The 14,585-nt window shown below is 50.1% G+C and overlaps 1 protein-coding gene across 1 annotated transcript; it reads left to right on the top strand.

Moving 5' to 3' along the window:
* Positions 1-12,901: 12,901 nt before the first annotated feature.
* Positions 12,902-13,174, top strand: DL89DRAFT_273078 (uncharacterized protein; the record flags this gene model as incomplete). The annotated part of the gene is made up of 1 exon (XM_040889031.1): positions 12,902-13,174. A coding segment is annotated over one exon (173 nt), but the record flags the coding sequence as incomplete, so codon positions are not given.
* Between the last annotated feature and the right edge of the window lie 1,411 nt (positions 13,175-14,585).

Here is a 14,585-nt window from a genome sequence, read left to right as displayed (position 1 = left end):
CCGTGAATTGCGACAATTCGCGCTTCGTGTATTTGCGGTACGGCAGGGGCGCACGCCTGCGCGACTGGTTCTTGGTTGTGTCCTTTGTCCAGAGATAGCACACGGCCTTATAGCTGTAGTAGAGGGCAATGAGCGCCACGACTGTCTTCACTGTCGACCCGGCCATTTGGAGAGAGAAGAAAAAGGTTGCGAAATGAGGGGTAAAGTCGAATTCACCTTCAACAAAAGAAATAAGAAAGCAATATCCGTCAGCGAGACCGCTTTCTGCTGCCTTATCTCCAGTGCTGCTGCCGACACTCTCAGTTGTCCGAAGATCCACGCGCCTCAACAGGCCGGTCGCCACACTGCACCTTTTCGTGCCACACGCACTCCATTAACTCCGTGTCGAACAGCAGCAGGTCGCCTGGGCAGTCCTGCAGCCACCCGAATCCGTTGGCGCACGAGTAGAACCGTGAGCACGATCCCTGGAACACGTAGTTGCCGTCGCCGTTCTTGACGCAGAACTGATTCTTGCCTAGGGCGAGTCCAACAAGAGAGAGGATGATAGCCGAGCTGCGCATTGTTTTTACCTTCAGAGATGCACAGCTATTTGAAAGATGCAAGGAATGGTGCTGCCGGATGGGCAGGATAACATATACGGGCAAATATATTGTTCGTTTATTGGCAACAGGTCATAGCCGCTAGAGGTGTGAAGTTTCGGACCGAGCCTTTGGCCGGCTGGCTTTCCCCTCCTAATCATTTGGCCAGGTTTTCACATCATCCACATGGGAGGTGGGGGGTAAAACAAAGATACGCGGGCACGGGTTGATACATGGTTACATTGAGGTTCTAATGTGAGCAAAACTGAAGCCAGCTTAAGAGTCCAGCTTTTCGGTAATGTTTAGAATATTCCCCAGCATATCGCGGTTCACTCTGGTCTCGCTAAGGACGGTTTCCTGGAGGTTATTCAAGTTCACCCTCATGCCATTGATGGTATCAGTCAGCTCTCGGTGCATGTCGGTGGCTGAAGCGGCCACTGCTTCCACCAGCTATTCTCCTGTGGAGGTATGTGCCTAGGGTTTCGATCTGCTGGACGCCAGTCGATGGACTATATGGCCAGTCCTATATCGGCAAGTCGCTGTGTTAGGAAAATCCTGCCTTGACGACTCACCGACTATGTAATGCTAAGCAGTTCTCTGAAGAACTCTCTTCTCTTTCTTTTCTTTTATCGGTTTAGCTGCTTAGTATTTCTCATGTCGCATTCTAAAACGCCGCGTATAACGCCTGTTTACTTTAGTAAACGCACATAGTACAAATGCTGTCCATGTGCTAGAGGATGCAGCATAGTGCTATTGCTGTTGATGCTCCAGCGTGTAGTGGTTGGATTCAGTTCACAGCACATTTACTCGGTATTTTTATGACAAAATCCTATGCTCTACCATTGCTAGTGCTTTGTTGGCACACCTCGGGTAAGTCAAAACTATGGCAGCAAGATGAGACTATTAGCCTACTTCATTTACTTGATGCCTGCTGTTCCGCAAATAGGCATGTTCTTTTATTGCTTGCTAGTCTTGGCTGCGTGCTCACGTACGGTTTTTTGGTAGGGGTCAGGGATAATTTTGAGTAGCTTCTCGGGGAACTGGTCAGCGTGCTCTATGAGCTCCTTCAGAGTATCCTCAATAATCTTGTCGGCCTTCTTGAGCCCATGTGAAACTGACCAGTCCTGCATCGAGCTCATCTGCTCTACATCCTTCTCAGCAGCGTCTACAGTATCCAAGGTGCATCATTCTACGCTGTATATGTCAGTCACTGCCAGCACTGCTACATACAAGTGTGCTACCAAGCGGACGCATTACGATGCTTGTGGCATCGCTCTTTATCTCCGCAGCAACCTACCCATTAGCTTTGCGATCTCATCCTGCGACTTGCCCACCGACTCCTCCTTTATGGCCCTCCTCTTGCGTTCGATGTCTGCTGCCTTTCTCTCGTTAAGTTTCTCCTGATTTCCCAGCTCCATTACACGCTGGAAGTGGCCCGTTCTGAACTTCACGATCAGTTCGTAGAGGTCATTGTATGAGAGGGCGGGGCTAGCATCAGTGTCCATTGCGCTTCCTATGGGTGCCAGTTAGTGTAGGATAAAGCTGCGAGAATAGAGAACAAAGGGCACAGGTCGAAGAATCAGCAGCTGCACCCATTTATTGTCCTCGGCCGGCAGGGGCGCTGACGTACGCGGCCGCCGCGATTTAGGAACCGGGAACGCAGATCCATGCCGTGGCATTTTTGCGTTCATTTGCTACAGTACACACTCTTTCTGCAACTCGGATATTCCGCGCCGTGCGGAGCTTCCCATGTAGCTACGCACTATCGCACCCACGCTCTCAGCCCCCTGGATTACCATCCCGTGGATTACCCTCTCGTGCCTAAAGAGTCCTTCTTTAGGCAGGTGGTAGTGTGTTGCAAGCCACCTGACAACTCGAGGATCTGGTACTGCGCAGTGACCTGACCTGACCTGATGTTCCCCTCGGCTCAGATTTTAGGCATTTATCGGGGGACATGTTGGCGATGTGCTGCAACTGTGTGCAGTGCCATTATCTAGCAGAATCCAAAAGGCAGTTGTTTCCTCCAGTCTGGGAAGCAAAAAAAGTATAAGGCAAGGGCAGACATTCCTGCATTGTATGATTAGAAGCTATCGAATACATTGACAGAACCCAAAGAGCATCAAAGAGAGCATGCATCCTATGCAGCGGCTTTTAGGACATCAACGGTCAGCCCCTTGAGGTTCCTTTATTGCGCACTCCTTGCCAACGCTGGCACTCTGTTTCTCAAGGGGAAACAGGAGCTTGAGCGACCTGCGCCTGTCTATAGTTAGGCTCATGTGCTTGCCCTTGGCTATCTTCTTCGACTTGGTATCAAGACTTGTGCAGCTCGAACTCTTTAGCTTGTTAGGGTATACCATGTTTGAGCGCATGCACCGGGTACGCACCGACTCGCGGTTGACATCTGTTGGCCTCACTGCATACATGACGCATGCTGGATGGTCGACAGAGTGCGACAGTGATACACGACTATAAGGGGTACGCTCGTCACGCAGAGTATAATCCATCCATGCCTGCACGTTGTCCTTGGGCAACAAAACAAGCGGCGAAAAGTACTGCGGCCGTGCGCCGTCCACATCAATGACAGTCATATCAGACTGCTTGCTCAGTTGGCTACGCTGAGTAGCGGGATTATTGTGGATAGGGTTGCATGGTGAAAACATGTCCACCACATTAATGAATGGCGTCGGTGGGACACGCAGGCCGTAGGTCGGCAGACACGCTGTGGCGATCCTCATGTAGCAGAGGCATGGCTTCAGTGTAAGTGTTAACAAGAATCCGACGCAAGGAATCATACCGAGAAACAGTATGCTTGTGATTTTGAGGTAGACCAGGAGGATCTCAGAACCAGGGATCACAAACAGGCTATTCACAGCATGCACAAACCGCAGGGTGTCGATAAAACACCATGATGTTGCCAGCAATAGGGACCAGCTGCCAGGTCGGGTGCTTGGCAAACGGAAACCACAGCTGGTACTGGACCCGGTCATTGTCGTCTGCACGATGAGTCAGCTCGTTGGCCTGAAGAGCGACGTCGCCATTGAAGGGCATGAGTCAGAGATGGGGGACTGGAATGAAGTAAGTGAATCGGTAATGAAATAGGGGAAATGCAATAATGGATGAGGCTATGGAATGCAGAGGAGTTGTGCCATAGGGAGGGACAGGCCCATGGTCGTGCAAGGCACTCGTTCTTTATAAAAGCGGATATGGATGTACCGCTGTGGAAATTAAAACTGGAATGAAGCAGCTCCGGTATAGTTTGTTTGCAGCAGAATTCGAGACCAAAAAGCAGAATGTCACTTACAGCCTATTTTTGCTACATTAGCAGAGGGCTTTCAGTTGCTATTGTAACCCGGACAAAAATGCTCTGCAGAAAGGGCAGTCGTGACTTTAAACAAAATAGCGCAATCGCAGGCAGTCACGACGTAGAAAGCGGGATTCATTGAACCGGGTGCTAGCGAATTCACTATGAATCGCGACCATGTCAAGAGCTGATGTAGACTCGGCGCGCATACTATTTCCGCGTGTTTTCATGTGTTTTCATGCTTGTTGATGCTGCTGTTTATTAATGCACACTTATCTAAGGTGACGATGGTGGCCACAAGTACGAGTAAAAGTATCGCGCCACTGCAAATGGGGCGCTGGTCCAGCCTGCAGGCGTAGGTGTACTCGATGGTACTCGCATGCCCTGCTTTTCTAAAATCCGGACATCCTTTCTGTGAAGGCTTTCGGCAGACTGCTCGCGCCATTGGCCCAGCTCGTGACCTGACGTGTCGCTTTCCGGCGTGATTTCTAACAGCGGGGTTGGCATACCCTCGCGCATCTGCAAAGCTGTGACGCTAGCCGCGCTGGGTGTCTGCCGGCCAGTGCATTCACTTACCACCGTAGTTACACGGACCATGCGTGCAGCGCCCGCGAATGGTCCTGACCATGGATTACGGGATAGCTCGCTGGTGGCATCCTCATAGATGCTATCTCCACCTGTGCCGAGTTCAGATTGAATAGACCTAGGCATGCTAATAGCCACGCTTGCAGCCGTGTTAATAGGCGGCGTTCTGGTAGGTTCGGTTGCCGGCTTGATTTCGTGTTCAGATCCTGCCAGTGTCACATCTGTAGACGACCTGGACTCGCAAACATCTACTACATGCGTCAACCAGTTGCTCTCTTTGAGCTCCATGGTCGCATTGGGTCCATATCTCGCCGGGCGCTCGTACTTTGGACAGCTATCAAACAGTTTCTCCACATTCCTTGGCAACGGTACATCATCAGGCGGACTCGTGGTACCAAATAAGAACCTGCACTCCTCTTTGCGCAATGACCGCTCGACCAGCCGCATATTGCGCTGATTGCATCTGAACTTACGCGTCCACAGCACATTGAATATAGGAATGAAGCCAACTGCAGCCGTTTTCAAAAAGTTGCGGAATATCTTGCGCTTGGTTCGTGTGTGCGTGTGGCCAAACTTTTTGAGCTGGTAATATTGCCGGGCGTTGCGAATGATCACGATGGGGTTGAATAATGGGCAAATTAGGAGGTATTCGTTTAGAGTGAGCGGAAGGATGCCAATGCGGGTATTGTCAAGGAGCTCAGTGCCCTTGCGCAGTGCCTCAACCGTGTGCTGCTCGTCCTTGCTGAGGTGCTTGTAGACATAGCCCGTGATGTCTGCCATCCTTGATGGAAAAATATGAATAGTGTGCAAAGTACTGAAGAGAAGACATGCAAATGGACTCGAGAAGAGAAAAGTAAACGAGTAGGAGGTTTGTATTTTTAAAGTGCCAACGTCACTGCTTGTATGCGGGGGTGGGTGCCGGTGCATTAAGAGGCAGGTGGCTCTAGAGCCCGCCGCAAGGCCCTTTTTGCCGACTTCCCCAGACTTGGAGCCGCTCGATAAATGCTTTCCAGGATATCAGATGCATGGTTTTGTGACTTTCGACATGTTTTTATTGCCACATTTTAATACAGGGATTATTTTTCTTTGTGTGAAGGAAGCCACGAGGGGTTCGCGTTTTCAGCTACGCTGCTTGAATAGACCCTTTAGCCCTCCGCGCGATTCCTCAGAGTGTGTCGGTGAATGTAGGTCGAGAAAGCACTCGGGGTGTGCTTTGCGCCCCATGCCCTCCAGCTTGGTCATAGTAATGGCATGGCTAACAGACCGCGAAGCAGCAGTGGAGTTTGTCCAGGAAGTAGTCGGCGTGCCTGAACCGGTATCTCCAAGGTATTTTTCGTCGCCGGGAGTGGTAGAGGGTGGGGGCATGTTGACAGAGAAATGCGTGAAGTCGCTGTACTCATCAATGACCGCTGCCAAGTCGTAATGCTCTGCCACACCGCTCTCGATCGCATCCTCCTTGGACACAACATCGGCCGTATGCGATGGATACTCAGCTTGCATGCCTCTCGTCGACGGTCCCGGAATAAGATTAGCCTCGTCAATGGCCTTGCTAAATATCAGCCACGCCCTGTAGATTGGACGCAGCTTAAACGTAACCCAGACGCCTACGAACGGGATAAAGCCTAGAACGAAGACCACCAGAATCACCGGCAGCATTGACCAAATTGGGTGTCTCTGGAAGCACCTGAAGTGCAATGTGCGAAGCGCAAAACGCATGGACAAACCAAACACGACCAGGTTGCCGATAATTGGGATGCACTGGATCTGGGCGATTTTGGTCGCCTGCGGACACACGCTGTCGAGCGTGGCACACAGCGGCAGCATGTGGTCGTCATAGTGTCGGGCCATCTCGCTCAGCTCAACGAAGCACCTGTGCTCGTCGTCGAGCATTGTGCGTGTCGGCAGAAAGTCGCGGGGGTTGACTGTAGAATTGCTTGTCGCCATTGCGATGCTATTATGCTTTTGTATGTATGTGTAAGATGACAATAAGTTATTGTAGAGTAAATGTGCTATGTGCGGCAGGAAAAGGTGGATGGGTATTGTCTACAAAGTCTTGGAATGCACATTCAATATATACATCTCCAGAGCTGGCTAGCGTTCAGCCAAGCTTTGGCACACGTCTGTTTCTTGAATTGGAGCTAGGCGCCCTTTTCGAGCTTTTCTTTGCACACTCTTGGCAAGACTTTCCCTCTCCCCTGATCATGATCCGCTGTGTTTGAGCCTGCTTTGTAGAAACACAAAGCCAGGCTTGCAAGGAGTCAGCTAGAATGGATATATGCTTACAGAGCTTCCAAGAGATGAGAGAGGCACCGACCCCGCGCATAATCACCAATCAAGGCTCCATATGCCTACGTCAGCACCGAACGATTGTGTTGGCACCGGAAAATGGAAACCCCGGCCAGGAACCCGCCAAAACCAGAGAAAACCACGCGGCATTAAATGTGAATCACTTACCACATGCCTTCCACCGTATAAATGGTGGGTGCCTCTTCCAAAGCATCGTTTGACTCTTCTGAGTATTCGTCCTTCGCTTTCTCTTTCTCCGCTTGAAGGCCTTGCTTTTTGCCACTCATATCTCATACTTCGTAGATAGACAATCGTGAATCTGTAACCATGGCGAACGGCACTATCGACGCCTCCAAGCTGACCACGACGCTGACCACGACGCTGAAGACGATTCCGGCACTGGACAAGCTGAGTTTCGGCAAGAACTTCACAGACCACATGCTGCTGATCCGCTACAACGAGGAGACTGGCTGGCAGGCACCTGAGATCAAGCCGTACGGCCCCCTGGAGATTGACCCGGCGGCCTTTGTGCTCAACTACTCGGTTGAGGCCTTTGAGGGCATGAAGGCCTTTCGGTCCGCCGACGGTACAATCAATCTGTTCCGGCCCGAGAAGAACATGCAGCGGCTCTCGACGTCGTCGCAGCGCATCATGCTGCCCGAGTTCGACCACGAGCAGCTCCTGCAGTGCATCAAGGAGCTGGTCAAGGTCGATGAGCGCTTTGTGCCCAACGAGTACGGATACTCGCTGTACATCCGCCCAAACTTTATCGGCACTGAGCCGAACCTCAACCTGCAGTACTCGCGCGAGGCCCTGCTGTACGTATACCTGTCACCTGTTGGTCCGTATTTCCCGCGCACCGTGCGCCTGCTGGCCAACAGCAAGGAGGCACGTGCGTGGCCTGGTGGTGTCGGCAACTACAAGCTGGGTGGCAACTATGCGCCTGCCATGCGCCCTGCGATGGAGGCAGTGAAGGAGGGCTTCGACCAGATCCTGTGGCTGCTCGGTGACGACCTCTATATTACAGAGGTGGGAACTATGAACTTTTTTATCTTCTGGGACAATGAGGACGGCGACCGCGAGATGGTGACGGCGCCTCTGGACGGAGTCATCTTGCCTGGCGTTACCCGCGACTCGCTGCTGGAGCTGGCACGCAAGTGGGGAGAATTCAAGGTCAGCGAGCGCCGCGTGACCATGCCTGAGATGATCAAGGCGCTGGAGGAGGGACGCCTTGTGGAAGCCTTTGGCGCCGGCACTGCATGTGTCGTGTGCAGCATCGAGGACGTCTCGTATGAGGGCAAGGTCTACAAGATCCCCGTTGATCCGAACAATCCCAAGGCAGTGTTTGGCCCCCTGGCAAAGCGTCTGCATGCCGAGCTCCTGGATATCCAGTATGGAAGGGTTGCGTCGCCGTGGCTGGTGCCTGTTTAAGCCAATGCGAATATATTCCACACATACACCAGCAACACAAATGAATCATAAAGCTATACTAGAATTACTCTGCTCGTGATGCGAGCTCGGCTGCTAGTCAGCATGGGTTGACACGTCGATAAGAGCATCATGGCAAACCGGTCATTTGAACATGTCGGGTGGTTGTTGGTGCAATAGCGATCCTGGACATCTCTCATATTGATGGCCTGCTCGGCACAGGCACTTCAGCGCTGGTTCGCTGCTGCTGGCAACAGAATCGCCTGCTGCTGCACGCCTCTTGCGCGGCCTCTTTGTTTCAGGGGTGGTGCTAGAAGCATTGGCAACAATGGCCATAGAACGATGGAACCGTTCAGGAATATCGCCTGAATCACAGAGTGACTGGAAAACGAGTCTGAAGTTTAGAACTGCTGCAAGATCGTGGTTCAAGAGCCGAGACGAATAGGCTCGCCTGTATTGTGCCATGGCCCGCTTACATGGCTTACTTGTACAGCGGAGGAGGCCATGGCACTTCACAGTTGGGTTCTTTGATCTCTGGTAGGGCCGCGGATTTGGAACACACCGGAATGTCTGCAGCGACCTTTCGCAGCAGAACGGGCACATCGACGATGTCTGGAATTCGTCGATCAGATAGACTTCAAAGCCATGATGCTTGAACTTGTCGCGCCATCCCTTGCCACGAATCGGCGCATGGTGTCGGGCCATTGGCGCACTCCAATTGCCCATGATCAGCACTGGATCTGGACCGAACTTGCTCCGGAGTTTCGCGGCAAACCTGTGGTCTGCACGGGCCTGGTTCATGAATGAATCAAGGCACAGCTTGCGGTGAAGCGGGTACACCTTGGGACTGGTACTGACACCCGGATGGGCCTTCCAGCGCCTCTGATGCTGCTTGTTTGACTTAGTGGGCTGCTGCTCTGGTAACCTTCGCGCTGTCATCGTGCTGGCATAAAACGGTGCTAGGACACACCGCACAGATGCACGGGCAGCAACGTAGGCACGGAATTTTGCTGGGCTAAGGGTCCGGCAGCAGTGCTTGGAAAGCTCTGCCTCTGCTCTGCGGACAGCATTTTCTGGGACTTGATCCTTTGTAGCCCGACAAATCCTGCCATAGTGGTGCAGCTTGAGCTCCTTATTGCGCTGCTGCCGTGTGTAGCGGTAGAGCATTTTTTCACCCTCTTTCCCATTGCTGCTATTTTCGTGCATCATGTACAGTAAATCGCCCCGACCTGGATCGATGAATACACAGCGGCCTTTCAGATTCTGCAGCTCTGGCTGTGGAATCTGGTGGATATAGCGACAGTCAGCTGTGGCATCGCCTGGTGTAGGTCTAGAGCACACGGTGGGTGATGTAGGGCAAAAGGAATAAACAAATAGCGAGTATCGAAAAACACCTGATATATGAATGTGTATTTTTCGTGTAGCGCGAATTCTGAACAAGCTGTTAAGCGATGGCATTGCAATCCAGAGATGTGCGAGCGGTGTGACCATATCAGCAATAGAGATTGACAAAGTCAAGGGATATATATTGATGAAGAAAGCTAAAGAGAAAAAGGAAGGGAGAGGCGAGCGCAAAGGTTTTATACCATCGCTCTGGTGGCAGAGCCAAAATAAAATAAAATAAACAACGGGATGAAAAACTATGTAGTTCACGGTAATCGGATCTTGAGATTCTAGCACCTGTGGCCACTACAATAGCAGCGTGTCACCCTAGTTTTACAGATGAGGTCAGATGCCGCACAAGATCAAAAGGAGTTTACAGAGCAAACCACCTAAGCTTGCTTTGAGGTTTAGTAGTCTTATTATTTAACAAATTATAAGGGTTCCAGCGGATGGTCGGACACATTTTGGACTATAAATTATTGTATATAGGTAAAGACAGTGTGTCCAGTGATCACATCCATCCTTGTGTGATGTGTACCGGCTCTGTTGGTGGAATATAATGCCCATGCAGATACTTAGATTCCCGCTGTTCCTTGACCAACCAGCATCACAGCCTCGTGCACGGTATGTTTATATTACCAAACACAGTAAAAAGTAGAGAGAGCGACGGCCCTTTAATGAAGGCGACTTAACTGCTGTGCTTAGTCACAACGATATTGCAATCACGGTCTGGGTGCCATGGCCCGGCCGTGAGCCTGTGCCTGCGCGGCATGGGGATCGGGTTTCCGTTGTCATCGAGTCTGTCGGGCCCAAACAGCGAGCCCTCGGGCAGCTCAAGGTCGTAGTCCTTGAGAAGGTTTGCCAGGATGGTGAACATTTCCATATAGGCCAAGTTCCGTCCAGGGCAGATGCGCACACCGGTACTGAATGTCATGACATTCTGCTTCAGATCTGGGCTATCAATGAACCGCTCCGGCGTGAAGCGCTTTGGGTTGGCCCAGACGCTGGTGTGGTGGTTCAGCCCAGCCACGCTGGCGCAAACCACTGTGCCTGCTGGCAAGAAATAGCCCTGGAACCGAGCCCCTCCTGCAGGCACAATGCGGGGCAAAGTAGTCCCGGACACAGCCCTGATGCGCAGCACTTCGTAGATGCAAGCCTCCAGGTAAGGCAAACTGGCGCGGCTCTCGGCATAGGTAACCAAGTGGTCGGGCGAAAAGGCCGCACGCACCTCCGCCGTGGCACGCTGGTAGCACTCGGGGTAAAGCATCATAAAGTGGATGAACCAGGTCATGGTCAGCGACGTTGTATCCGTTCCCGCAATCAAGAAGCTGACGTTTTCAGCTGTGATCTCATCGGCCGATAGCTTCATCTTCGAATCTGGGTCTTCAGCGTCAATAAGCGCCTGCAGAATATCCTTTGGATGTTCCTTTCCAGCCTGTACCATCTGGCGGCGTCCGTCGATGATCTGGTTGTTGAAGTCGATGAATGCTTGGTGGCTCTTGGTCAATGCCGCGGTCAGCAGATTCATTGGGTACCGCCGGGCAAATGGCAATAGTTGCGTGCGGATAGCAAGCTTGATAGTGTTGTCGACCCACTGGATTATCTTCGAGTCGTTGTTCGCCAGCGCGTGGAACTGCTGGCCAAACCCAAGAGCGCTGATGACGTCGAAAGTTGCTAGGGAAAAGTCCTGACTAAAGTTGATGACTGCTTTGCCGTCGCCCTGGTCTACCTGCCTGTTCCATTTCTTCTTGATCTCGCCAATTCCACACTCCAGCACCGTTGACTCCATCTGCGCAAGATATCCATGCGTGAACATGGGTCCAAACTGCCTGCGTCGCATGTTGCTGACCTCAGGCTCAGAGGTGGAGAACATGGTTTCGCCAACCTGTGCAAAGAAGCTGTAGACCTTTTTGTTTTTGCGGAACGCGTGCGAGCCAAGCACCCGCCGGCAATCGGCAGGGTTTGATAACACAATGACGCCGGGGCCAACTGCGTAGATATCGCCATACTTGTCATAGTATTCTTCAGCCATGTCCGCTTGGTATCCGCGTGCTGCTCGCGACCTATACATGAATATTGTGAACCTCGCCGACAGGTCTCCGGGGATACGACTTTCAAGCGAAAAGAACATCCGATAGACGAGGTATACCGCTAATGACACTGCCGAGACGAGTCCCAGGGCCATCATCTGCGAAACCTCATAGTCAGCAAATGCTTTGTTGATAATGTTTACAGCCGCCATACTCGTCGCATAAAGAAAATACGCCTATTTAAAAGTGGGATAAGGTCAGAGAAGAAAGGAAGAATAGGCAGCCTGTTTTATATCTGAGCATTCTGCAAACATGGGGTCTTTTTGCGGAGGAATAAGCAACGGTATCTGGAGAAACTTTTTTCTCGTTCAAGCGGAGCATCATTCTTGGCACTCGGCTTCGCTCACAGTGATCTGCCGAAAGGCTGCCGTATGCGGTGGTATTTTATGCCAAGGAGAGGTTTCATGTGCAACTGCGTGACAGGGCATGTTGGGCGCACATGCCCGGATTTTCCATCTTTAGGAGTGTCGGCTCCGAGGCAGTGCGAGAGCGATTTACACAGCTCGTTCTGCTGGTAAATCCGGATATCAGAGCAGCATCATCGCGTTTGACTGTACAGCGGACTATGGGGCAACACAGTCGCCCGTGGTCGCACAAACAGTGTTCTGTTTTGCATTTAAAGAGATACATATCAGTCTACAAAAATGATGGCATCGGCCAACATATGGCAAACTCTACCACCACTGTATTCGCTACCAAAAGAATGTTGCAGGTCTAGAGCACATGGTGGGTGGTGTAGGGCAAGAGAAAAAAGAAACAAAAAATACACATTCATATGTGGTGCCAAGTGCTTTTCTTCTGTCAGCACTCATTGTAGCCTACAAAATATACTTAAATAAGACGGTACGTGCCTATTACAACCTCGGTCAAATGTCAGGGAAGAAGATACTAGGTAGCGTGTTCTCCTAGTGATGACTATAAGCGTACTGATGAAACCAAAAGTAAGCGTTCACAAAAGTATATTGGAAAAACTAGGAGGAATCCCCGCTACTAGGAGCCAGCAAGGGGTATTTAAGCAAGCGCCGAGTGCGGATTCTGAGCCCTCATCTAAGCTGCGTACGGCCCTGGATAAAGCTGCACCACTCCCAGTGAGTAAACCGCCTTGGGTGAGTCGGAACCACCCTAGCGGCATGACACATGTATTTTTCGTTATTAATTTTTCGCTTCTTTTTCCCCTTGCACCACACCACCCACCGTGTAATGGGTAAAAAGTGTTGCAGGTCTAAAGCACACGGTGGGTGGTGTAGGGCAAAAGAAAAATAAGAAACGAATAGCGAAAGATACCCTATATATGAGTATGTGTGTAGCTTTCGTGTAGCGCGGATTCTGAATAAACTGTCAAGCCATGGTATCTTAATCCAGAAATATGCGAGCGTTGTGAGCGTATCAGCAAAAGAAAGTGACAGAGTCAAGGAATATATATTGATGAAGAAAGCTAAAGAGAAGTAGGAAAGGAGAAGCGAGCAAAAAGGGTTTATACCATCGTTCAGGTGGCACAGCCAAGAAGAAGAAAAAAGAAAAAAGAACAGGATAAAAAACTATGTAGTTCACAGTAATCGGATCTTGAGGTTCTAACATCAACGCCGCAGCCTATAATAATCGGCTCTTGCTATGCCAAAACACCCTGTCTAAGCATTGGCTCGAATAGTCTGCGGTGCATATTGCTGACTTTGGGTGATGTATTTGAGACCATATTTTTATCGATAGTATCAAACACCTGGTACCATTCTTTTCCTTTTCAAATGAGTAGATGCCAAGTATGCACTTGCAATTGGCAGGATCGGAAATCGCCACAGCGTTGAGGCTAGAGAAGTCAGTATCGCCAAAACAATAACAATCGTCTTCGCACCTGTCACCACGATATCCAGGAGCAGTTATAGTCCTCTCATAGTAGGATATAAAGCGATCAAGGAGATGACCAAGGAATTAACTGCCAAAGGAGAAGAATAGAGTGAAGATTACATAGCCTACAAAAAACTGCCGCTGTCGCTGTGACTGTACAAGTGGATAGCAAATTTTCCAACTCGAAAGCCGAAATGATACCCATAGCCAGCGTTAGAAATAGGTGGATGGAATGGGGCAGAGGAATGGGGCAGAGGAATGGGACGTATGCTTTCCGATGAGAGAGTTTCAGTTTGGCCTATGGGCTCGCATCATTTTATATTCATGAGGCTGGGGTTACTGATATAAAACAAATGAATATGAAAAATACATAAATACATAGAAACATAGAATGCAGCCCATCATAGCACTACAATGGCATTTACTTTTGTACAATGCCATTTGAGAGCGCACTGATATTAATACTGATCGACACTAGCGACGATAGTGGTAATTTTCTGACCTGGTGCTTAGACTTGAGCTGAGCTGGCTTGCAGCTGATTCGATTCAGCTTGGTTCACTGGCCCTGTCGCCACACCAAAGGTATCGAACTGTGAAGCAGCTTTGGATATAGAACTAGACGGATGAAGGTTCCTAGAAATAAACTGCAGTAACAAAAGAGTGATAACCAATAAATAGATAGTTCTAGCAAGGTAGCCCTTTGTCAGCATTGTAAAATATACACTGCTAAAAATTGGCGGCTGATCAAATTTACCATGAGGCACTAAATAGCCCAGTATATATAAATACCGCTGGACCAATGAACATTTGGTTATCATTTCAAATAATATCTTGATGGTAGCCATGTAGATTACATGATGCATAGGCAATAGTGAGAGATAAGCATGAATGCGTTATATATAGCCATCCTGAGATATCGATGATGTCATTAAAGGACTATCTTGCTGTTAGTATCACATTAACTGAATGTCTGCTGCTGTAGGCCATTGTGCTTTTGGCCACCAGTATTGTCATTATTAGCAATATAAGTATCAATGTCACGAATATGTAATTGGCGGGCACTTGGCAATTGCCACTTTAGTATAATAGCTC

Source organism: Linderina pennispora (assembly GCF_002104995.1).
Source record: "Linderina pennispora strain ATCC 12442 chromosome Unknown DL89scaffold_162, whole genome shotgun sequence".
Lineage (NCBI taxonomy): Eukaryota > Fungi > Kickxellomycota > Kickxellomycetes > Kickxellales > Kickxellaceae > Linderina > Linderina pennispora.
Note: the sequence above shows the minus strand (reverse complement) of the source record. Positions and strands in the feature narration are given on the sequence as shown.